The sequence below is a fragment of the Muscardinus avellanarius genome (genome assembly GCF_963383645.1).
Source record: "Muscardinus avellanarius genome assembly, chromosome: 2".
In the NCBI taxonomy this organism is placed as follows: Eukaryota; Metazoa; Chordata; class Mammalia; order Rodentia; family Gliridae; genus Muscardinus; species Muscardinus avellanarius.
In genome coordinates, this window is record NC_137787.1 from 35,418,168 (window position 1) to 35,444,796 (window position 26,629).

General features: G+C 39.7%; 1 protein-coding gene across 2 annotated transcripts in view; it reads right to left on the reverse strand.

Moving 5' to 3' along the window:
- NBEAL1 (neurobeachin like 1) overlaps positions 1-25,987 on the reverse strand; it is a gene marked incomplete at both ends in the record, with an annotated part of 229,171 nt that extends 203,184 nt beyond the window's left edge. For both annotated transcript variants that reach the window (XM_080689757.1, XM_080689756.1), the window contains one exon: positions 25,937-25,987. In XM_080689757.1, the coding sequence (XP_080545883.1) occupies positions 25,937-25,987 (51 nt within the window). The remainder of the gene's footprint in view (positions 1-25,936) is intronic.
- Positions 25,988-26,629: the final 642 nt, after the last annotated feature.

The window sequence follows — 26,629 nt, forward strand, 5'->3', positions numbered from 1 at the left end:
TTTTGCAGTATTGGAGATTGAACTCAGGGACATTCTACCTCCAAGCTACACCCTCAGTCGTATTTTTATTTTACTTATTTATTTGATACTGGGAGTGGAACCCAGGGGCTTTTTACCTCCAGGCTATACTTCCAAACCTACTTTTTATTTTTTACTTGGAAACAGGGTCTCACTAAGTTGCTGACAGCCTAAGTAGCTAAGGCTGGCTTTGAACCTGTGCAATCCTCCCGTTTCAGCCTCCCAAGAGCGGGGATTACAAGCATGTGCCACCACGCCCGGGTTTTTTTTCCTTCCTTCCTTCCTTCCTTCCTTCCTTCCTTCCTTCCTTCCTTCCTTCCTTCCTGGTGGTACTGAAAACCCTTCTACCTCCAGGCTACACTCCCAGACATATATATTTGTGGGGGGGGGGGCAGGGTCTCTTAAACCAGCGAGGCTGGCTTCGAACCTGCAGGATCCTCCTGTCTCTGCCTCCTAAGCGTGGGGATTACAAGCATGCGCCAGCAAGCCCGGCTTATTCTTTATTTTGAAACGAGGATCTCACTAAGTTGCGGAGGGCCTCACTAAATAGCCGAGGCTGGCCTCGAGCCTGTGATCCTCCTGTCTCAGCCTTCCAAGTACTAGGATTACAAAGTGTGTACCCCCATGCCTGGCTTCTTCTTATTTATTTGGAAACAGGGTCTAAGTTGATGAGGACCTCACTAAATTGCTGAAGCTGGCCTCAGGCCTGTGATCCTCTTGTTCAGCCTCCCAAGTTATTAAGATTGCAGGTTATGTACACGATGTACAGCTAGCTTTACTTTTAATAGTTCAAAGCTAGACACAAAAATTCCATCAACAGATTAATGAATAAAGAAAATGACTTATTCATATAACAGAATACTATTCAGTAATAAAAATGAGCAAGCTACTACCACAAATATAAATAAACCTACTGAGCCAAAGATGCCAGTGATCAAAGCATACAGTGTGGTAAGGCATGCTTGTAATCTCAGCACTTGGGAGGCTGAAGCAAGAGGATTGGGCAGGATCGAAGCCAGCCTCAGCTACTCACTGAGGCTCTCAGCAACTTAGTGAGACCCTGTTTTCAAATAAAATATAAAATAGGTCTGGGAGTATAGTCCAGAGGTAGAAGGCTCTGGGTTTCATTCCCAGCACCACAAAACAAAACAAAAGCATACAGACTGCATTATTTCATTTTTTTTCTTTTCTTTTCTTTTTTTTTTTTGTGGGTCTGGAGATGAAATCCAGGGGCATTCGACCTCCGAGCTACACACCCCCCCCTGCCCAATTTTTTATTCTTTATTTTGAAACAGGGTCTCACTAAGTAGCAGAGGGCTTCAGTAAGTAGCTTAGGCTGTCCGGGAACCGCGATCATCCAGTCTCAGCCTCCTGAATGCTGGGATTACAAGCGTGCACCACCATGCCTGGCTACATTATTTCATTTATATGAGGTTCTAGTGCAGGCTATAGTGATGGGAATTAGATCAATAGCTACCTTTGAAGCACTGACTAAAAAGGGACATAAAGAGAACATTTCTAGGTTATGGAAATTTTCTGTTTTCCTTCTCTTTCTCTTTTTCCTTCACTTTTTTTTCTCTTTCTTTCCCCAGTGAAGGGGATCAAATTCAGGCCTTTGCACATGCTAGGAAAGCACTCTACTGAGTTATAACTCCAGCTCTAAAATTTTCAACTTTCTGATTAAGATAATAGTTTCATAAATGTTTGCATGTATCACCATTTGTCACCTTTGACATAAATCTGTCCATTTTATGGCCCAAAGAAATACTTCAATACAGCTGAGTTGAAGAAAAACTATGATCCTTGAGAAATTTTTGGAAATATAAATTGTTTAAAACGGATGCTCCTATTTTTTCCTCTGCCTTTTCAACATTTCTTCTGCACATCAATTTTCAGGATTCAGAGTCTGAGTTACTTAGTCACTAAGCACACATAGTTAAGCAAGGTTCTTGGGTAAAGGGAACTCAAGCAACTTATTTCCCTAAAATAATAGCATTACACTATAATTCAGAAACTAAAAGAATGTTCCCAGAATATGCAGGGACTGCTGACCTCTTGTTTATTTGTTTTTCTATTAATATACTGTTCCAAAATCAGCTTATAAATTGTCAGAGTCTACTGAGAAATCATTAGAGGGAAAGATTTTAAACAAAGAATAACTTCTTGTAAGAATTTTCTTCAAGAGTTTCATCATTTCCTTTAAAAATTTCCAACTATGTTTTTCATGTATTCATTCATTTGTTTATCCATTCAGAATAGAAGTCTCAAAATACTAAACTTGGAGTTTTCCTTATCTTTGTTCTTTTCATAATAAAGCAGAGGATCACCTTTTGGTAAAAGTTTAAACAGCCACACAACACTATAAAAAATTTAAGGTGAGCCAGGTGTGGCAATGCTTGTAATCCAGCATTTGGGAGGCTGGGACAGGAGGATCATAGTTCGCAGACAGTCTCAGCTACTTAGTGAGGCCCTTTGCAACTCAGTGAGACCCGGTTTCAAAATAAAGAATAACATATAGGGCTGGGTGGGCAGGTGTATCTTGGAGGTAGAATGCCCCTGGGTTCCATCCCCAGCACCTCAAACAACAATTAAAGCATTTCTCTTCATATGTTATTTAGGGACTCTATAGTTCTTGGATCAAATTCTAAAGGTCAGGGCTACTGAGTTTGGCAAGCACAGAGTTCTCCTAGGAAACCTAGCAATTATAATGAAAAAAATGATACTGAGTTTTGCTGGGCATGGTGGTACACACTTAGAATCCAAGTACATGGGAAGCTGAGACAGGAGGATCACAGATTTAAGGCCAGCCTCAGCAACTTAGGGACACCCTATTTCAAAATTAAAAAAAAAAAAATTGTGCTGGGAGAACATAGCTCAGAGGTAGAATGCTCTTAGCATTCAATATTCAGTATCACCCCCCAAAAAAGGGGGGTACTGTTTCACTAGTAAGAAGCACTTAAAATTGTTAAAGCATCTGTCATGTACTAACTGTTACAGCAGGTTTTTTGCTAACACATCATCCTACTTACTTCTTAGTTATTAGTATCCAGAAAAGGTTTAATTTCCCCCATTTTACACATTACAAAAGAGATATTTTGTGGTGGTCCACTCTTGTAATCTCAGTACTTGGGAGACTCAGACAGGAAGGATCTGAGGTCATGGCCAGCCTCGGCTACTTAGTGAGGTCCTTTGCTATTCAGTGAGAGACCCTGTCTCAAAATAAAGAACCAAAAATAGGGCTGGGGATGTAGCTTGGAGGTAGAATGCCCCTGGGGTAAAAAAAAAAAAAAAAAAAAAAAAAAAAAGAGAGAGAGAGAGAGATGTTTTAAGGGTATGTAATATATCATACAGCTAATCATTGGTAGTGCTGAAATTCAAATGCAAGGATATAAGAATACAATATGTGCTTTTTTTGGGGGGGAGAGGTAGTTCTGGGGCTGGAACCCAGAAGCTTTCTACCTCCAAGCTATACTCCCAGACCTATTTTATATTTTATTTGGAAACAGGGTCTCACTAAATTGCTGAAAGCCTCACTAAGTAGCTGAGGCTGGCTTTGAACCTGTGCGATCCTCCTGTCTCTGCCTCCCAAGTACTGAGAATACCAGCGTGCACCACCATGCCCGGCTCCAATATGTGCTCTTTCCAATATACTGCACTGCCTTTGACATGTGTATGAATAAAATGAAGCTTCAGTAGGTAAAAAGAGGGAATATTATATTGAGTTTCACTCAGCTAACTTAAAGCTAAAGAAGTTAACACAAAGGCCTGGCATGGTGGCACATGTTTGCAATCCCTGTACTTGGGAGGCTGAGACAGGATTGCAGGTTTTTGACCAGTGTCATCTACATAGGCCCTTTGAAACTTAGTGAGACCCTGTTTCAGAACAAAGACTTAGCCAGGCGTGGTGGCACATGCTTGTAATCCCAGTATCTGGGAGGCTATGCCCAGAGGATCACAGTTCATGGACAGCCTCAGCTATGTAGTGAGGACCTCTGCGACTTAGACTGTTTCCAAATACAGAATAAAAAATAGGGCAGGGAGTGTAGCTCGGAGGTTAAATTCCCCTGGGTTCAATCCCGAGACCCTCATGTTTTTGTCATTATGAAGAATTTCTGCAAAAAAAAAAAAAAAAAACCTACAATTTCCTTATGGCTATGACTACTAGAAAGATTTGTAGATGAAAGAACTATTTATTTACTCTTGATCCTACTTCTAAAACCACCCAACTGGTTGGGCTGCTTTTGAAATCTCCCCTTAAGAAACAGTGAAAGGCTGGATAGCTCAGTGTGTAAAGCACTTGGCTAGCATGTGTGAGACCCTGAGTTTGACCCTCAATACTGTCAAAATGAAAGAAGAAAAAAAAAAAAAACAGTGAAATAATCCAGGTGTGTTGGCTCATGCCCTATAATCCCAGCACTTGGGAGGCTGAGACAATAGGATTGTAGGTTTGATGCTAGCCTTAGCAACTTAGCAAGACCCAAATCTGCCTAGACTGCTTCAAAATAAGAAATAAGCCAGGCGTGGTGACACGCTTGTAATCCCTGCGCTTGGGAGGCAGAGACAGGAGGATCACACAGATTCAAAGCCAGCTGTGCTGGCTTAAGAGACCCTGTTTCCAAATAAAAATATAAAATAGGTCTGGGAGTGTAGCCCGGAGGTAGAAGGGCTTCCAGGAACCCCAGTACCACCAAAAATAAAATAAATAAATAAAATTAAAAAGGGTTGGGGTGGGACTTCCGGGAAGATGGCGACCGAGAAAAGCGGGGCTTAAGAGCCCCGCTAACAACAAATCTCCATTACCACAAAATTAGCACCTTTCAAAGCCAGAAAACAACATCACCAGAGAAACAAAAAAAATCACCAGGCTCCAGAGAGAAAGCGGACTGAGAACAGAGCCACAGAGGAGATCCTCACGCCCGACGATGCGGCTTCACGCCCGAGGACGCGGCAGCAGCGCCATACTGCCGGCGGCACCTGCGAATTCACGGGACGGCCACAGCAAGCTGAGGGGAGCCGCTGCGGAACAGCCAGGCGGGATTTCTCGGCGCAGAGGGCATCTAAAGCTTCCAGTGGCTGAGCTCAGCACACGCTGCAGGGATTCAGAGTGGAAATCAAAACCAAGAAAAAAAAACGCCAGCCCCATAGCCGAGGGTGTAGCAGCGGCGCCATATTGCCACTGGCAGCAACAGCACCGAATTCACCAAATTCAGTAGAGCTACATCTGCGTACTCAAGAACAGTGAGTCAAATTGTGGGCCACAGCGGAGAAATCCCAGTACTGTACTCACTGGGACATGACCCAGTGGGAGAGGGGCGGTGGCAGTGATATCACACCATAGGAGAACGTGCAACCTGGCACCCCCCACAGTCTAAAGCAGCCTCTATCGACTCTCTGGGTTGGAGACTCTGTGATACAACCCAGTAAAGGAGTAGTGGGGTCTGAGATACTAGTGACTCGAGATCCAGAGCACCTTAAGTGAAGTCATAGTGACCCAAGGGAAGAACCCAGAGAAGGCACAAACTTCCGAAATCATGGGAAAGAGGAATAATACTGGAGCAATGAATGCTCACAACCCCACAACATCAGAACCCGATAAAACAGAAAATCAGAGATTTCTAGAAGATCAAATCAGGAAAATAACTGTAGAAATAATAGAGGTGCTTCGAAAAGAACTCAGAGAGAGCCAAAAGGAGATAAAGGATGCAATTAATGAAGTAAAGGCCTCAATTCAAAGCACAAACAACCGATTAGAACACATGGAGAACAGAATCTCGCTGTTAGAAGATGATCATTCCAAAAATGAACGCATAGTTTCTAATCTAGAAAAAAATATCTGACAGCAGGAATCTGACATTGAAGAAATATGGGCCCATTTTAAGAGAGCTAACCTAAGAATAATTGGAATAGAGGAGGGAAAAGAAAGTGAAACCAAAGGGATCAACAATCTCTTCAAGGAAGTAATAGCAGAAAATTTACCAGACATAGAGCAAGAGGTCGATACACAGGTCCAGGAAACTTATAGAACTCCCTTTAGACAGGATCGGAGAAGAGGATCCCCATGCCACATAATTGTCAAAATGACCAATGTGGAAGCCAAGCAGAGAATCTTAAAGGCAACAAAAGCAAAGGGCCAAGTGACATTCAGAGGCAAACCAATTAGAATCACTCCAGACTTCCCAAACCAAGTCATGAGAGCCAGAAGGGCTTGGAGTAACATATTCCAAACTCTGAAAGAAAACAACTTCCAGCCAAAAATTTCCTACCCAGCAAAACTTTCTATCAAATTAGATGGAGAAATAAGAAGCTTCCATGACAAACAGAAACTGAAGGAATTTATGTCTTCAAAACCAGCACTAGAGAAAATACTCAAAGAGATTAACTACAAAGAAGAAATAGGTAATCCACATCAGAACTAGAGAAACAAGATTTTTCCATCCAACAGACAACTAAGATTGGTTATCTGTGGAGATTCATTATTTATGTTAGTCTTTTACCTATCTCTAAAGGGTATTGTTTGCCTTTATTGTTGTTAATTTTTAGGATTTCTAGTTGGAATATTAATATACCTTCAGATATAGTATTTGTAAATATTTTATCCCATTCTATTAGTAACTGTTAACTCTGTTTACATTGTCTTTGGATATACAATATGTTTTTTATTTTTTAGGGAGTTTGTATACTCTTCTGTTGCCTGTGCCATTGAAATCATAACCAAGAAATCACTGCCAATTTCAATGTTGTGAGGTTTTATGACCCAGATTTTCTCCTAAAAGTTTATAGTCTTAAGATTTATATTTAGGTCTTTTATCTATTTTGAGTTAATATTTGTATATGGGATTAGGTAAGGGTCCAATTTTATTCTTTTCCATGTAATTATTATTTTTCAACAATATTTAGTTAAAAGATTATTATTCCCACCACCAAATGTTCGTGGAAACCTTGTCAAAAATAACTTGACAATATAGGGAAGAATTTAGCTCTAGGCTTTTATTTAACTCCAATGGTTTATATATCTGCCTTTAGAATAGTACTACACTGTTTCAATTATTGTAGCTTTATATGGTTTGAAATCAGAAAATATACATCTTCTAGCTTTGTTCTTTTTCAAGATCGTTGTGGGTACCTAGAGTCCATATTCCATATTAGGATAGATTTTTTTTCTGAAACATAAATATATAAATATATGATAGTTTCACCTAAAAAATAGAAAAAATAGATTCTCTGGTAAGAAAGAAAGCAAAAAGAAATATTGAAATGTTATCTTTAAGTCATCAAAAGCTTGGTATCAGACAAATGAAACTGTTATGTGAGATTATCATTTTTAATTTTTGATAAATTGCTATAATACTAGATGTCAATCATTAAGCCAAGCATGGGAGGGAGGGATAGGGAGAGAATGGGGTGGGGATCGGGTGGGGGCTGACTGGGCAATGTGTGCATGTATGTCTACAAAAGTATGTATCCCACTATGATGTATGAATACAGTGCACCAATTAAAAATTAAAAAAATAAAATAAAATAAATTTAAAAAAAAAGGGTTGGGGTATTGGGGGTATCTCAGGTATACTCAAAATGAGCTTAATGGTGGTAGCTGAGTGGTAAAGGGCATCCTTAGCATAGGTAAGGCCCAGGGTTCCATCCGCAGCACCTCAAAAAAACAAAAAAGGTTATGCTTCCCCAATTAGTTAAACTCTTTTTTTTTTTTTTTTTTTGAACTCAGGAACATTCTACCTCCAAGCTCCACTCTCAGCCCTATTTTTTATTCTTTATTTTGAAATAGGGTCTCACTGAGTTTCAAAGGGCCTTGGTAACTGAAGCTGTCCTCGAAACTGAAGCTGATCCTCCTGTCTCAACTGCCCAAATGCTGGAATTACAGAGTACACCACCATGCCTGGCTAGTAAATTCTTTATTTTGCTAAAAATGTATTTATTCATCCAACTTCTGAAAAATAATTTTACTTGGGTGGAAATGTTGAATAGGCAAGTCTTTTCCGCCACCCTTTTTAATATCACAATCTCATCTTTAAAGATAATATGTATCAGGTAGATTTTATGATTTCTCTCCAGTTTTCAGCAAAACCACTAAGTTTTCACTATGATATGAATTCATCTGGGTAAGATTTTTATTTATCTTCTTTGGCACTGACTACATTTTTCCTCCTGTGGCACTGGAGATTGAACCCAAGGTTATTCTTTTTTTTTTTTTTTTTTTCGGGTCTGGGGATGGAACCCAGGGGCATTTGACCTCCGAGCTACACCCCCTGCCCTATTTTTTATTCTTTATTTTGAAACAGGGTCTCACTGAGTTGCAGAGGGCCTCACTAAGTAGCTGAGGCTGTCCGTGAACCGTGATCCTCCAGGGCTCAGCCTCTGGAATGCAGGGATTACAAGTGTTCGCCACCACACCTGTTATTCTAATCTGATCTACATCCCTAGCCCTATTTTACTTTTATTTTGAAACAGGGTCTTGCTAAGTTACTGTGTGTTCATCTTGAACCTGTAATCCTCCTGTCTCAGCCTCCCAAGTACAAGGATTACAGATGTGGCCACCACACCAGACCTGACTACATTTGTGTATGGGTACATATACAGGTGGTACTGAGGATTGAACCCAGGGCATTCTACCTATGAGCTATATCCCCAACCTTATTTACTTATTTTTATCATGAAGCAGGTCTAGAACCTGGCATCCTCTTGTCTCAGTCTTCTAAGTACTGGGATTCTTGCCATGCACTACCATGCCTGGCTTGTGTGTTTGTTTGTTTTTGTTTTTGTATGGGTCTCACAAGGTTGCTAAGAACCTTGCTAAGTTGCTGAGGTTGATATTTATCCTGCAATCCTGTCTCAGCTTCCTATATACAAAAATTGGCTTCTTAATGTCTTACTGTCTTGTTAGTCTTTTAATACTTTTAAGATAATTCTTTAACTTTTACTCAGAAATCTGAGGAATTTCAGAAGAAAGCCTACTTTATTATCAGAATTGGAAATACACTACCACTTTTCCTTTATACTTTTTGGTCATGCTTTGTACTTCCCTGTAACACCTTCATGATAAAGCTATAATCCATTTTTAGATCTCTGATCAATGCCACCTATTCCACAAGAAACAACCCTGATTTATTATTTCACTTTGCCTTAGTTTTCTTATATATGGGTATATATGGGCTTAAAACCTAAGTGGGAAACTGACTAGCTAGAAAAAAATGCCCTCAGGTAAAGTAATAGAAAATATGCCTTAGAATAATAAACTATTCTAATAGACACCCTACATGTATTAAAAGTAGGCTTAGAATACACCAAAATGATTTCAAACTTACTCTATAAAATTTGGGGGGAGTATTAAGGATTGAACCCAAGGGCTCTACCTCTGAGCTATATCACCAGCCCTGAAGATGATCTTGAACCTGCAATCCTCCTGTCTCAGCCTCTGAAATACTAGGATTATAGGAGTGCACCACTGTATTCTGTGTTTTCTGATTCTTTGCAATTCCAAGGATGGAATCCATGGGCAATGGGAAGACAGTCAAGGAGGGATCAAGAGCATAGTGTGCAGAATGTGAACGAAGGGGAAGATTTTGCTAGTGTAGTGGCAGAGAGTACTTGGAAATGCACTGTAATTCCTGGTCAGTTTTGATGTGAACCTAAAACTACTCTTTCTTTTTGTGTGTGTGGTACTGGAGACGGAACCTGGGGGCATCGCCCTCCGAGCTACTCTCGCACCCCTATTTTGATTCTTTATTTTTAAACAGGGTTTCACTGAGTTGCAAAGGGCCTCACTGTTTCAAAATGAAAAACAAATGCCTGGGGGTTTTGCTCAGAGGCAACAATCGCCAGTGCTACAAACAAATAAAAGAACTGTTTTAAAGTATTAAGTCTATTGAATTGAATAATAAAAAAATTTAAGCCGGGCGTGGTGGCGCACGCTTGTAATCCCCGCGCTTGGGAGGCAGAGACAGGAGGATTGCGCAGGTTCGAAGCCAGCCGAGCACGCTGGCTTAGGAGACCCTGTTTCCAAATGAAAATGTAAAAATAGGTCTGGGAATGTAGCCCGGAGGTAGAAGGGCTTCCAGGAACCCCAGTACCACCAAAAAAAAAAAAAAAAAAAAATTAAAAATGGAGGAAAAGAGGCCATGGGCTCAATCACCAGTACTATAAACCCAGCAGGGCATGGTGGCGCACGTTTGTAATCCCAGCATTCGGGAGGCTGAGATCAGAGGATCGCAGTTTACAGACAGCCTCAGCTACTTAGTGAGGCCCTCCGCATTAGTGAGACTGTTTTAAAATAAAGAATCAAAAATAGGGATGGGAGTATAGCTCGGAGGTTGAATGCCCCTGGGTGCCATCCCCAGACCCGCAAAAATAAAAAAAAGTAAACCCCCAAAATAAAGTTATACAAGAGGGCTTGTGTTTTTAACACCTTTATTACTTTTCTCTCTGTGTTTGTGTGTGTGTGTGTGTGTGTGTGTGTGTGTGTGTGTGTGTGTGTGGTGCTAGGGATTGAACCCAAAAGCATTCTACCTCTGAGCTACACACCCAGCTTATTATTATTATTATTATTTTTTATTCTTTACTTTGAAACAGGGTCTAAGTTGTGGAGGGCCTCACTTAAGGAGCTGAGGCTGGCTTTAAAACTGTGATCACCCTACCTCAGCCTCCCAAGTACTGGGATTACAAGTGTGCACCACCATACCTGGCTTTATTTATTTATTTATTTAGCAGGTTTGGGGATGGAACCCAAGGGCATTTGACCTCCGAGCTACACCCCCTGTCCTATTTTTATTCTTTATTTTGAAACATGGTCTCATTAAGTTGCAGAGGGCCTCACTAAGTAGCTGAGGCTGTCCGTGAATTGTGATCCTCCGGTCTCAGCCTCCCGAATGCTGGGATTTCAAGTGTGCGCCACCACTCCCGGCTTATTTAATTTTTTTTTTTTTTTGTGTGTGTGTGTGTGGTACTGGGGTTCCTGGAAGCCCTTCTACCTCTGGGCTACACTCCCAGACCTATTTTTACATTTTCATTTTGGAAACAGGGTCTCCTAAGCCAGCGCACGCGGCTGGCTTCGAACCTGCGCGATCCTCCTGTCTCTGCCTCCCAAGCGCGGGGATTACAAGCGTGCGCCACCACGCCCGGCTTATTTATTTATTTTTTAATCCCTTTTTAGAATTGCTTTTCTTAGCCCCTGGGTTCAATCTCCAGTAACACATACACACGCATGCACAAATTGCTTTTGTTAAAGCCACCAATGCAACTGTGCATGGTGACACATGCATGCTTGTAATCCCAATACTTGGGAAGCTGAGACAGGAAGATAACAGGTTTGTGGCCAACCTCAGCTACGTAGTGAGGCCATTTGCAAATTAGTAAGACCCCGTTTCAAATTTTTTAAAAAATTTTAAATAAAAAAAAAAACTGGGGTGCAGTTTGGAGGTAGAATGACCCTGGATTTCATCCCCAGAACCACACACACAAAAAAAACAAATAAAGCCACTAATGATCTGCTGAGTCCAATACAAGCTCCATAATGCTTTTCTTGACTAATATGCTGAATGAGATTCTGTTGATTATTCTTCTTTATAACATCACTCTACTTTCTGAGGTAACCAGCCACTATTAATTCTTTTCCCATTCAAACTCCTTACAAATTCTTCTTTTATCATCCTTTAAAACAAACATAAAAACATAAAAAGAACACACAATAATTATTATATGCCTAAGGCATGAGAGCACCAGACTATTCCTACTCGTGTGTGTGTGTGTGTGTGAGAGAGAGAGAGAGAGAGAGAGAGAGAGAGAGAGAGAGTGAGAGAGAGAGAGAGAGAGAGAGAGAGAGAGAGAAGAGAGAGAGAGAGAGAGAGAGAGAGAGAGAGAGAGAGAGATGGAGGGGGGAGAGGGGCCCACTCACATGTGTGTGCACACCGACCTGTGAATTGAATGCAGGGGCATTCTACCTCTAAAAGATATTCCCAGTTCTTTTTAATTTTTTTTTTTTTTTAAAAAAACAGGGTCTTGCTAGGTTGCTGAGAGTCTCACTATGTTGCTAAGGTTTTCCTCAAACCTGTGATCCTCCAGTCTCAGTCTCCCAAGTAAGGGATTACCAGCATGCACCACCACACTCAGCTTCCTTTATTTTCTTAAATGATAATGTTCTCTAGGACTTCCTTTTATCCTTTTCCCTTTTTACACTCAAACAACTGCCAATATGATAATTCTCAAATCTTGATTTTCAATATAGATCCCTCTTGTCAAATACAGATCCATATGTTGGGTATTTCTACCCAAATGTCCCTTAAGCACTAAAAACTAAGAATGCTTATCTGAACAATAGTGATCTTATACTAGCTACCCAAATAGTTTCCAAAACAAGAAAACTTGCAAATTAAAATCTTCCACATCTATACATTATGCTACACATCCACACATTCTACCAATTCTAACTTCTACCAGGAAAATTTAAATTTTAATATTCAAAAGAGTAAGAAATTTTCTTGCCAGCCAGGCATGGTGGTGCACGCTTGTAATACCCATGCTTGGGGGAGCGGAGACAGGAGGATCGCGCAGGTTTGAAGGCAGCCGCGCTGGCTTAAGAGACACCTGTTTCCAAATTTAAAAAAGTATAAAAATAGGTAGGTCTGGGAGCATAGCCCGGAGGTAGAAGGGTTTCCAGGAACCCCAGTACCACCAAAAAAAAAAAAAAAAAAGAAAAAAAGAAAGAAAGAAATTTTCTTGCATCTTTAAAACTTTTTAGAGTAGTGCATCAGCTCCTAAAGTCAAATAATGATAACGTTCATTTCCCAAGGGCTACTTCAGGTCTCTTGATAAAAAATCTACCCTTCTTGGTTAGGGGTGATGGCACACACCTGTAATCCCAGTATTCAGAGGCTGAGACAGGAAGATTGCAAATTAGAAGCTAGACTCGGAAACTTAGCAAGACCTTGTTTCAAAATAAAGAATAAAAGGGGCTGGGAGCATAGCTCAGGGGTAGTTTGCCCTTGGGTTCGATCCCCAGTAAAAAAAATATATATATATAATATGCATGTTATATATATAATTTTATTGTACTAGTTATAAAATTATAAGTAATCATATATAAAAATTATATATACAAATTTTTATTGTACTGGGGATTGAACCTAGGGGCAGTCTACCTCTGAGTCACAACCCAGCCATATTTTTAATTTTATTTATTTATTTATTTATTTATTTATTTATTTATTTATTTATTTATTTGCGGTATTGAAGATGGAACCTAGATGTACTCTACCTCCAAACTATACCCCCAGCCATATTATATTTTCTTTTCTTCTTTTTTGGTGGTACTGGGGTTCCTGGAAGCCCTTCTTCCTCCGGGCTACACTCCCAGACCGATTTTATATTTTTATTTGGAAACAGGGTCTCTTAAGCCAGTGTGGCTGGCCTCGAACCTGCGTGATCCTCCTGTCTCCGTCTCCCAAGCGCTGATATTACAAGCGTGCACCACCACGCCCGGCTATATATTCTTTACTTTGAAACAGGGTCTCACTGAGTTGCAAAGGACCTCACTAAGTAGCTAAGGCTGTCTACGAACCGTGATCCTCCTGTCTCAGCCTCCCAAATGCTGGGATTACAGGCATGTGCCACCACTGGCCTTTTATTCTTTACTTTGAAAGAGAGTCTCACTAAATTGCAGAGGGCCTCACTAAGTAGCTGAGGCTGGCCCCTAATTTGCAATCCTTCCTGTCTCAGCCTCCCAAGTCCTGGAATTACAAGTATGTGCCACCATACCTGGCTAAAATTTATATATATAAAAAATCACTAGTATTTAGGCTTACAACTGAACCATATTTTATATATATACATACATATAGATACAAACACACACATATGCCCTTCTTGCTTTCACATCCAACTTCATAAAAAAACATAAAACTGGTAGCCACTATTAGTCTGTTAATGATTTTGTTTTGATTTCTTTAGAATCAAAGAATACTTCCTTACTTAAAAAGCCATTATTATGCCATAGAAAATCAATATCCATTTCCATACTTTGCATATACCAGAGACTTATTAAATATGGGCTAAATTTTATGGGTTGATGTCTACTGGTCCATTATACTAAAAGCTTTACTTAGGATTATTACCAACATTGTATTAATAAACTAATAATTTTCTCACTTGAAAAGCATGCATTCAATTTTTTCAAATCTGTATAAAAAGGGTACTTGCCTTTTTATATTAATAAAACATTTCTAGATTCTATTTTGGTTATGAAGCAAAACTTTTATTCTGAAAAGGAAGTTTACTCTGAGCTCACTGCAAAACTATCTATTTCAGTCATATTCCAGATTTAGCAGGACAAAGGGCAACAGCAGGAAATGGAGCATCACCAAGGTCCAAAGCAAAGTTGGTTTAGAGTGGGGAAAAAATCTCAAATAATTATTCAAGAGAATTAAGCACTATGCTTGAAAGCAAAAAAAAAAAAAATTAAAAAATTATTCAAGACATTCATGAGCACAGCTTCATTTCTACAAATAAAAAGATGAGAATGTTGCCTTTTCTTATTCTATAACATAAAGGTAAAATGGAAATATTTATATAATATATATACACTCCCAAGTACAAACATGTATTTACAAAATACAAAGATTCCACTCTGAAATTTCTTACTCTTAAAGTACACCTAAATACATTTTTGCCAGGCCTGGCAGTGCTCACTGGGATTCTGGTATTTGAAAAGCTGAGACAGGAATTTCAGAAAGTTCAAAGCCAGCCTCAGAAATTAGAGAGGCCTTCAGCAACTTAGTAAGATTCTATTTCAAACTCAAAAATAAAATAGGAGCTGGGTGTGGTGGCGCACACTTGTAATCCCTGTGCTTGGGAGGCGGAGACAGGAGGATTGCGCAGGTTTTGAAGCCAGCCACACTGGCTTAAGAGACCCTGTTTTCGAATTAAAAAAAAAAAAAGTATAAAAACAGGTCTGGGAGTGTAACCCGAAGGTAGAAGGGTTTCCAGGAACCCCAGTATCACAAAAAAAAAAAAAAAAAAAATAGGTTGGAGTATAGCTAAGATGTAGAACACCCCTAGGTTCAATAGGTACATTATCACAAAAAAGTTATTTTTCTAAATAACTCTGATATGAAAACTTGTTATTTTTTTCCAATTGACAGATGAGAAAACAAATTTAAAAAAACTCAACATGTTTTCAAGTCCTTAAAACAAGGAGAATTGAAACTAATTTTTTTTGGGGGGGTAGAACCCAGGGGCTTTTCTACCTTGGGGCTATTCACCCAGACCTATTTTTACATATTATTTGGAAACAGAGTCTCACTAAGTTGCTGAAAGCCTCACTAAGTGGCTGAGGCTGGCTTTGAACCTGTGCGATCCTCCTGTCTCAGCCTTCAAGTGCTGGAATTACAAGCATGTGCCACTATGCCCGGCTGAAACTAAATCTTGACTCCAATCTTGTTAGCTCCACAAAATTTTTCAGTGTAAATTAAAAAGTAAGAAAAAAAAAAAAAAAAAGCTAGCCGGGTGTGATGGTGCATGCTTATAATCCCAGTACTTGGGAGGATGAGACAGGATTGCAGGTGTCACAGACAGCCTCAGCTACTTAATGAGGCCTTCTGCAATTTAGTAAGACCCTGTCTCAAAATAAAGAATAAAAAACAGGGCTGAAGGTATAGCTTGGAGGTAGAATGGCCCTAGGTTCAACAACAACAATAAACTAATGAACCCTGTATATCAACCTACATTGCCACATTTCAAAATGCCACACCTTAATTCCAATACTTGGGAGGCTGAGACAAGAAGGATGGCAGGTTTGTGGCCTGCCTCAGCTACTTAGTGAGGCCCTCTGAAACTTAGTGAAATCCTGTTTCAAAATAAAGAAAAAAATAGGACTGGGGGTGTAGCTCAGAGGTAGAATGCCACTGGGTTCAATCTCCAGTTCCACACACACAAAAAAAAAACCACACTTTATTTTAGATGCATTGTGTCCTACTCAATTTAATGCAGTCAATACTTTATATCAGACAGAACAAAAATAGTTCCATCTTACCTAAGAATATGCAAGGCTCAGTTCCTCTTCTACTCTGGTGAGCAACTGCTGCATTCCCACAAGGACAAACTATGTAAAATAAATACATCCTTACGCCTATCTGAGGGTAGCTGCTAAATGTCTTTCTATGAAATATATGAATTCCAAAAAATTAAATAATAGCAAAAGTTGCTGTAAAATTGTTCTTTATTTTTGTTTCTCTCTTAACCTTAAGCATACTAAACAAAAAAAATCAAAAGACAGTGAGCATGGTATCTACTACAGATAATATAATATTCAGACATTAGCTGTAAGTCATTTTGCCTTCTGTATTTAATGTATCCAGACAAGTAGTTAACTAATGAACTAAAAGCCAGACACCAGATCAAACCTGTTAAAATTAATGTTTAATTCATAAGAGCTATATGAAATACACTATTTATGAAATCCTTGACCCCAGGGTGGTGATTATTTGGAAGTTAAAAAAAAAAGTTCTGACTACATTATTTGAATACTCTTATCCACTAATTATCTTTAGAGAACAGTAATGTTGGATAATTAGAAATCATTCTGTTTGCTGGGCGTGGTGGCGCACGCTTGTAATACCCGCGCTTGGGACGCAGAGACAGGAGGATCACGCTGGTTCAGAGCCAGCCTCGTTGGCTTAAGAGACTCTGTTTTCACATAAAAATGTTAAAAAATAGGTCTGGGAGTGTAGCCCATGGGAGTGTATCCTGGAGGTAGAAGAGCTTCCAGGAACCCCAGTACCACCAAAAAAAAAAAAAAAAAAGAAATCATTCTGTTTAGAAGGATAGCAAGTTCGAAGTCAGCCTTTGCAACTTAATGAGGCCCTTAGAAAATCACCAAGACTCTGTTTCCAAAGAAAAGAATAAAATAAGGGTGTAGCTAAGGATTAAAATGCAGTTCAATATGCAGCACCCACAACACAAAAAAAGAAAGAAATCATCGTGTTTATGTTATGTAATACTGATAACATAAGGCTAGCAATCTATTATGAGGGTTCATGTTCATAACAATGCAATTAAACCTTATTCCTAAAAGGGCAAAGTGAAAAAAAGGCTTTGTAACGAAACAAACTAAACACAACAAAAATAAGTATGTGACCCTTTTATCATTCCACCATGGGCAAATGTATCAAAACATCACATTGTATACCATCAATGAATACAATTATCATTTGTCAATTTAAAATAAAGTATATTAAGAAAAAATTGCAGGTTTTTTACCCAAATTCTTTTCAAATATTGAGCTTAATATGAGGTCCATCCGATAAAAACTGAAACAAATATATATTTTAATTCTACCTTAAGGATCTTAATCACTAGTATTTAGACTTACAACTGAACTGAAATTAATTGGAAGACATACATATATATTCAATTAGCATCTCCTTGACAAAACAGTATTATCCAAGCGTTATTTCTGAAGTCATCCTGTTATCTACTACACTTACTAAAATTACACAATGTTCAATAACAACTTAAAAAACATTGCATTACATAGAAACCCTGATGAGTCAGGTGCAATGGCACATGCCTGTAATCCCAGCTACTTCAGAGACTGAGGCAAAAAGATTCAAGTTTGGGATGTAGCTCAATGACACAGCATCCTCAAATTCAATCCCTAGTACCATATGGACAAAAAATTGTGATGATAACTTAATAGTGAACTACTGCTGACACATTGTGGAATACTTGTGCCAAGATTAGCACTGTAACAACTTTTTTTTTTGGGGGGGGTACTAGGGATGGAACCAGGGGCATTCTACCTCTGAGCTACACCCCCACCTCTATTTGGAAACAGGGTCTCACTAGGTTGCCTGAGAGCTTCACTAAGTAGCTGAGGCTGGCTTTGAACCTGCATTATCCTCTTGTCTCAGCCTCCCAAGTACTGGGATTAAAAGCGAGCAACACCATGCCCAGCCTAGCCTATTTCATTTTTCACTTTGGGACACGGTCTTGCTAATAGCAGATGTCAAAACAAGCAAAGTCTTGACTGGGAGTGAAGATGAGCATTCTCCCTTGTATACACACTTTTATTCAACAAATAATAAAACTAAGACCACAAAAGTCTTGTTCCAGGTCACAAATACCACCAGAGCCAAGAAAACTTTTTTTTTTTTTTTTTTTTTTGGTAATGGGGAATGAACCCAAGGGCAGTCTACCTCTGGGCTACAACTCAGCCCTATTTTTATTTTTTATTTTGAAATGGAGTCTCACTAAGTTGCTGAGACTGGCTGTGAACCTGTGAGTCTCCTGTTGCAGTTTCTCAAGTACTAGGATTATAAACATGCACCACCTAGAAAACATTTTTATAAAAAGACCTGAGCAGCTGGGCATGGTGGCACACGCTTGTAATCCCAGTGTTTGGGAGACTGAGACAGGAGGATCACGCAGGTTCGAAGCTAGTCTCAGCTACTTAGAGAGGTTCTCAGCAACTTAGTGAGACCCTGTTTCCAAATAAAATATAAAATAGGTCTGGGAGTGTAGCCTGAAGGTAGAAAAGCCCCTGGGTTCCACCCCCAGTACCACAAAAAAAAAAAAAAAAAAAAAAAGACCTGAGCAAGCCAGATATGGTGGTACACACTTGTAAATCCCTGTACTTGGGAGGTTGAGACAGGAAGATCGCATGTTCCTGACCAGCTTCTCAGCAACTTAGTGAGACTCTGTTTCAAACCAAGAATAAAAAATAGGGCTGGAGGTGTAAGCTTGGAAGTAGAATGCCTCTGGGTTCAATCCCCAGAACCACACATACATACACAAAAATGACCTGAGTAGTCCTAAAGTTATCTGAAAGCTCATCAGAAGTGTGAAAAAAGCTGGGTGTGATGGTGCACACTTGTAATCCCAGCATTTGGGAGGCTGAGACAGAAGGACCCGGGTATGGGGCCAGCCTCAGCTACTTAGTGAGGCCCTCTGCAACTTGGTGAGACCCTGTTTCCAAATAAAGAATAAAAAAACTCAGGCTGCCTGGCAAACTCAGGCAGCTGGGCGTGGTGGAGCACACTTTTAATTCCAGCATTCCAGAGGTGAAGACCAGAGAATCATGGTTTGCAGACAGCCTCAGCTACTTAGTGAGGCCCTTTGCAACTCAGTGAGACCCTATTCCAAAAATAAAATAGAATAAAAAATAGGACCGGGGGTATAGCTCAGAGGTAGAATGCCTCTGAGTTTCATCCTCAGTACTGCAAAAAAAACCCCACAAACAAACAAACAAACAAAAGAACTTGGCTGGCAGTGTAGCTTAGAGGTAGAATGTCCCTGTTTTCAATCCCCAGCACCACACACACACACAAAAAAAGTGTGAGTATAAAAGTTTATCAAATATGGGACAAAAAAAAAAAGGTGATTTTGAGGAGTTAAATGCTAGAGTGGGAACAATAAAACTAGGAAGTCCAAAGAACAATTGGGTATGTGGAGAAGAGTTAAATCTATGATTCAAGTTACCTGAAGAAGAGAAAGTTACTACCTAAGTGCATTATCCACAAACAATTTTTTGTTTTGCAAAACAATTGAAAAAATTTTCTTATTACGCAAATGATTTAATATTTTGTGTGATACTGGGGATTGAACCAAGAAACACTTAACAATGGATCCAAACCCTTAGCCCTTTTTATTCATTTTTATTTTTTGTGGTACTGGGGATGGAAGTCAGGGGCATTCTACCTCTGAGCTACACCACCCAGCCCTATTTTATTTATTTATTTGTTTGTTTTTTGCGGTACTGGGGGGATTAAACCCAGGGGCACTCTACCTCCTCTGAGCTATACCTCCAGCCCTATTTTTTATTCTTTGTTTTGAAAGCGGATCTCACTGAGTTGCAGAGGGCCTAAGTAGCTGAGGCTGTCTGTGAACCACAATCCTCCGGTCTAAGCCTCCCGAATGCAGGATTACAAGCATGCGCCACCATGCCTGGTTCCTATTTTATTTTTTATTTTTAAACAGTCTCACTAAGTTACAGAGGGTCTCATTAAATTGCTGAGGCTTACCACAACCTGCAATCCTTCTGTTTCAGCCTCCCAAGTACTGGGACTGTGTACCACCACACATAACCAAATGATTTAATCTTGAACATAAATATGGTATTTATGACTCTATCCAAAAACAGACTTCAAAATTTGACCACAGGTGTTGGAGATGTAGCTCATCAGTACAGTGCTTCCTTAGGTCAAGAAAGCCCTGGAGGTTCAATCTCTAGCAACACAAAAAAACGACCATAAGCACAGAGTATCTTAGTAAGACCCTGTTTCAAAATAAAAAATAAGTCTAGGAGAGTAGAATGCCCTTAAGTTCAACTCCATTACTGCAAAATAAAAAATAAAAGCTGGGTGTGGCAACGCATACTTGTAATCACAGCATTTGGGAGGCCGAGACAGGAGGATCATGGTTAAGGGATAGATTTAGTTACTTAGTGAAGCCCTTTGCAACTCAGTGAGACCCTGTTTCAAAATAAAGAATAAAAAATAGGGCTAGGGGTATAGCTCAGAGGTAGAATACCCCTGCGTTCTATGCCCAGTACCACAAAATAAATAAATAAAATAAAGACTCACATTTATATATTAATAATCAACAAAAATACCAGTCATGGTAGTACACCCCTGTAATCCCAATACTTGGGAGGCTGAGACAGGAGGATTGTAAATTCAAGTACAGCCTCCACAAGTAGTGAGACTCTCATCAACCTAGCAAAACCCCATTTCAAAATAAAAATAAAATAGGACTGGGGATACATAGAGATCAGAGGTAAAAAAATCGCCAGGCTTGGTGGACACATACTTGTAATCCCAGCATTCGGGAGGCTAAGACCAGAGGATCGCAGTTCACGGACAGCCTCAGCTCCTTAGTGAGGCCCTCCAGAACTTAGTGAGACCCTGTTTCAAAATAAAGAATAAAAAATAGTGCAGGGGGTGTACTCTGGAGGTCGAATGCCTCTGGGTTCCATCCCCAGACCCACCAAAAAAAAAAAAAAAAAAAAAAAAGGCCCCAGGATCAGGATTAATTCCCAGTAACACACACACACACACACACACACACACACACACACACACACACACACACACACACACACACACCTGTAATCCCAGTACTTGGGAGGCTAAGACAGGAAAATCTCAGGTTCAAGATCAGCTTTGGAAACTCAGAGGCTCTTAGCAACTTCGTGAGACCCTGTTGGAAAGAAAAAAAAAAAAAAAAAAAGTTTGTAATCCCAGTACTTGGGAGGCTGAGATAAAGAATTGCAGGTTTGAGCTGGGTGTGGTGGCCCATGATTATAATCCCAGCATTCAGAAGGCAGAGACCAGAAGATCCGGGTTCACAGACAGCCTCAGCTACTTAGGCCCTTCGCAACTCAGTGAGACCTTGTTTCAAAATAAAGAATAAAAAAATAGGGGATGTGTAGCTCGGAAGTAGAATACCCCTGGGTTCTATCCTCAGTACCACAAAGAAAAAGAAAAGAAAAAAAAAAAAAAAGGCTGAGCGTGGTGGTGCATGCTTGTAATCCTGGCATTCAGGAGACTGAGACAGGAGGGTCATGGTTCTCAGACAGCCTCAGCCACTTACTTAGTGAGGCCATTTGCAACTCAGTGAGACCCTATTTCAAAATAAAAAATAAAAAATAGAGCTGAGAGTGTCACTCGGAGTTAGAATGCCCCTGGCTTTCATCCCCAGTACTGTCAAAAAAATAAAAAATAAAAATAAAATATAAAAATAAAAATAAAAGTAAATAAAAAAGCAATATACTCGCTTACTTTTGCTATCCTGAAAATAATAAAAGTTAGTAATTTTTCTTTCCTTGGTACTGATTGAATCCAGGGGCATTCTACCTCTGAGCTAGACCTATCAGCCCTATTTTACTTTTTAGTTTGAAACAGGTTCTAAGTTACTGAGACTGGCCTTGAACCTGCAATCCTTCTGTCTCAGTCTCACAAGTAATAGGTTTACAGGTGTGTGTGTCGCCATGCCCAACTTAGTTTAATGTATTTTAAAGAAATAGTTTTTAAATTACTGAATGTTCATTCTATAACTTCATTTTCATTTTTGGCCAATACATGTCAGTGACTATTTTCCAAGATATCTGGTCAGCTAGGCATGGTGGAGCACACTTGTAATCCTCGTACTTGGGAGGCTAAGATGGGAGGATCACAGGTCAAGGCCAGCCTCAGTAACTTGGTAAGACCCTCTGCAATTTAGTGAGCCAGTTTCAAAAATAGAAAATAAAATACAGCCGGGTGTGGTGGCACATTCTTATAATCCCAGCATTTGGGAGGCTGAGACAGGAGGATCACGGTTCAGGGACAGACTCAGCTACTTAGTGAGGCTCTTTGCAACTCAGTGAGACCCTGTTTCAAAATAAAGAATAAGAAATAGGGCTGGTGTGTAGCTCAGAGGTAGGATGCCACTGAGTTCAATCCCCAGTATGGCAAATAAATAAATAAATAAATAAAATAGGGCTGTAGGTGTAGCACAGAGGCAGAGTTTTCAATCCACAGTACCATACACACGAAAATGTATCTGGGGAATTGGGGGTTTTTTTTTGTTTTTTGTTTTTTTTGTTTTGTGGTTTTTTTTTTTTTTTTTTGGTGGTACTGGGGTTCCTGGAAACTCTTCTCCAGGCTACACTCCCAGACCTATTTTTTATATTTTTATTTGGAAACAGGGTCTCTTGAACAAGTGAGGGGCTTTGAACCTGTGCAATCCTCCTGTTTTTTCCTCCCAAGCACGGGGATTACAAGTGTGAGCCACCATGCCTGGCGGTTTTTTTTTTTTTTTTAATTGGAGTTATCTATTTTTTTTTTTTAAAAAAAAGTCTGGCATTAAATTACACAAGACCAAAGGCTATTTTAAAAATCTATATTAAGCTGGCCATGGTGGCACATACTTGTAATCCCAGTAGCTGGGAGGCCGAAATAGGAGGATCACATACTTTCAAGGCCAGCCTCAACTATTTAGTGAGGCTCTCAGCAACTTAGTGAGACTCTGTTTCCATATAAAATATAAAATAGGAGCCGGGCATGGTGGCGCATGCATGTAATCCCAGTACTTTGGTAGGCTGAGACAGGAGAATTGTGGTTCACGGACAACCTCAGCTACTTAGTAAGGCCCTTTGCCACTCAGTGAGACCATGTTTCAAAATAAAGAACAAAAAGTAGGGCTGGGGGTGTAGCTCAGTAGAATGCTCCTGGGTCCCATCCCTAGGACTGCAATAAATAAATAAATAAAATATAAAATAGGTATGGGAGTATAGCCCAGAGGTAGAAGACCCCTAGGTTCCATCTCCAGTACACAAAATTAATTAATTTGTTAAACATTCCAAGGTATTATGTCCTTTAGAATTATATTAACTACCAAACCAGAAAGTTAAAACTCTAGTGTGCTCCCTAAAATTTAATATTACAGAGCCGGGTGTGGTGGCGCATGCTTGTAATCCCAGTATTCGAGAGGCTGAGACCAGAGGATTGTGGTTCACAGAGAGCCTCATCTACTTAGTGAGGCCTTCTGTAACTTACTGAGACCCTGTTTCAAAATAAAGAATAAAAAAAATAGGGCAGGGGGTGTAGCTTGGAGGTCAAATTCCTCTAGGTTCCATTCCCAAACCCACAAAAAAATTAATACTACAAATGAGATCATTATTAAAGAATACTTTGCTTTTCAAAGAACTCAAAGTATAAAAAAGGAGCCCAAAGAGAGAATGCTGAAATAAAGAGTGTTACTTAGTCACTTGAGAACTTCACTAGACTTAAGTTAATTTAAACAGTAGATTAAGGGTGCTTCACTGACACCCTTGTCAGTATCTTCAAAATAACAATTCACTTTTTATTTTTCCCATAAGGGCATAAGTTTACTTATATAATGTTGACATTACTGAAGTAACAAAAAACACTACCTATGCCAGGCATGGTGGCCCACGCTTGTAATCCCAGCATTTGGAAGGCTGAGACCTGGAGGATCGCGGTTCACGGACAGCCTCAGCTACTTAGTGAGGCCCTCTGAAACTCAGTGAGACCTGGTTTCAAAAAATAAGGGCAGGGGCTGTAGCTCGGTGGTCAATAGTCTGCCAATATTGTATATGTATTCAAATCTAAAAAGTAGAAATAAAAAATCTCTTCTGAGTCAGGCATGGTGGCACATGCTTGTAATCCCAGTACTAGGGAGACTAAAACAGGGGGATTGCTGGTTCATGCACAGCCTCAGCTACTTAGTGAGGCCCTCTGCAACTTAATGAGACCCTGTTTCAAAATAAAGACTAAAAAATAGGACTGGGGGTATAGCTCAAGGTAGAATGCCCTTGGGTTCCATCCCCAATACTGCAAAAAAGAAAAAAAGAAAATCTCTTCTGTCCAGCTATTTCTCTTACAGAGGATTAAGACCTAAGATTTAAAAAAAAAATTCAATTAAAAAATGGGCAATTGAACTAAATAAACACTTCACAAAAAAAAGAAATACAAATGGTCAATAAATATATGAAAAAATGTTCAACATCATTAGCAATCAGGGAGATGCAAATCCAAACTATCCTGAGCCAGGAGTAGTGGTGCACTTTTGTAATCCCAGCATTTGGGAGGCTGAGACAGGAGGATTGCAGTTCACAGACAGTCTCAGCTACTCAGTGAGGCCCTTTGCAACTCAGTGAGACCCTGTTTCCAAATAAAGAATAAAAAATAGGGCTGAGGGTGTAGCTGGGAGGTAGAATGTCCTTGGGTTCCATTCCCAATTCCACACACACACACAAAAAAAACCCCAAAACTACAGAGATTCCATCTAATCCTAATTAGAATGACAATCATCAAAAAGTCAAACAAAAAATGCTGGCAAGGATGTAGAGAAATAGGAACTCTTCTACACTGTTGGTAGGATTACAAATAGAGCAGCTGCTAAGATCAGTGCCAGAAATTCTCAGAAAAATGAGAATGGATCCACTATATGATCCAGCTATTTCATTCCTGGGTATCTTTCCAAAAGAACTGAAATCTAAATATTATAGTAATACATGCATATCCATACTTATAGCAGCACAATTTCATATTAGGCAAATAATGGGACTAACCTAGTTATCCATGAACAGATAAATGGATTACAAAATTGTGGAATAGACACAAAATCCAATTCTACTCAGCAATAAAGAATAAACAGGGCACACACCTGTAATCACAATACTTGGGAGGCTGAGACAGGTGGGTTGCAGGTTCAAGGACAGCCTCCGCAAGTAGTGAGATGCTCATCGATCTAGCAAGACCCTGTTTCAAAATATAAGGTGAGAGGTGTAGCTCAGAGGTAGAATGCCTCTGGGTTTGACCCCCAGAACCCCTACCCCTCTCCCCCACCAAAAGAAAAAGTTACGTCATTTGCAGGAAACTGAACAAGCCTGGAGAATATTATACTAAGTAGAATTAGCGAGTAACAGAGAGTGAAGCCATATGTTTTCTCTCATATGCAGAAGTTAGGTAGTAATCCAGATAAAAGGGACTTCAGATAATGGAGGAGAAACCCCAATGGAGATGAGCTCATCTAAGGGAAGATTAGGGTGGAGGGAGGCAGAGGAAGAACTACTGAAGGAAAGCTTCCGTGGGCATCACGTACATATATGAGAATACCAAAGCCAATCTCAATATCATGTATGGAGGAGAGGAAAGTGGGGAGCCGAGAGAAAGCCCACCAAGTACTGTGTACATGTATGCCACTATCACTATGATGTGAAACTACAACACAGCAAAAATGTTGGCTTTTTAAAAAAAAATAAAGAATCTCTTCTGTGTTTTTAAGTTTGGGGTTATTACTATGAATAAATATACTATTATCCATTAAAGAGACAATAAGGCTGGCCATGCTGGCCATAAAGCTTTATAACAACATATTTTAAAACACAGAAATAAAAAATGAAAGCAGTTACCTTTGTGCAATAAAGCATCCAAAGTTCAAAGAGCCTTTCTCTGGATGCCATTCTGGCTTTCACTTTGGCACTTTAATTTTTCCTCAAAATATTATGTTCAAGACCACAGCATGTTCATTTTATTTTCCAAGTTTCTCAGCCGTTACAGCAAAGCTCAAAGAAGTAGGGTAAGCAAAAATAAGTGAAACAAATGGACTGTCTCTGGTGAATAAACGGCAGTTTCAGCATTCACTCCAACACAGCTCCATCAGTGGTAGACAGGCAATTAAATAAATCTGTGAAAGGGAAAAATAACCAACAGTTTATTTTAAAAAATAAGCCGTATTTTTAAAAATCTAGACTTAATCAGGAGCTGGGCTGGTGGCACACATTTGGAATCCTAGTACTTGGAAGGCTAAGACAGGAGGATCACAGGTTCATGGTTAGCAACTTAGTGAGACCCTGTTTCGAAATAAAGAATAAAAAAAAGCCTGTGTGGTGACAGAAGCTTGTAATCCCAGTGCTTGGGAGGCTGAGACAGGAGGATCACACAGGTTCAAAGCCAACCTCAGCTAGTTAGTGAGGCTCTCATCAACTTAGTGAGAACTTGTTTCCAAATAAAGTATTTTTGGAAGGTCTGGGAGTATAGCCCTGAGTTCCACCCCTAGTACCACAAAAATAAAGAAGAAAGAAAGAATAAAAAATAGGGCTGGG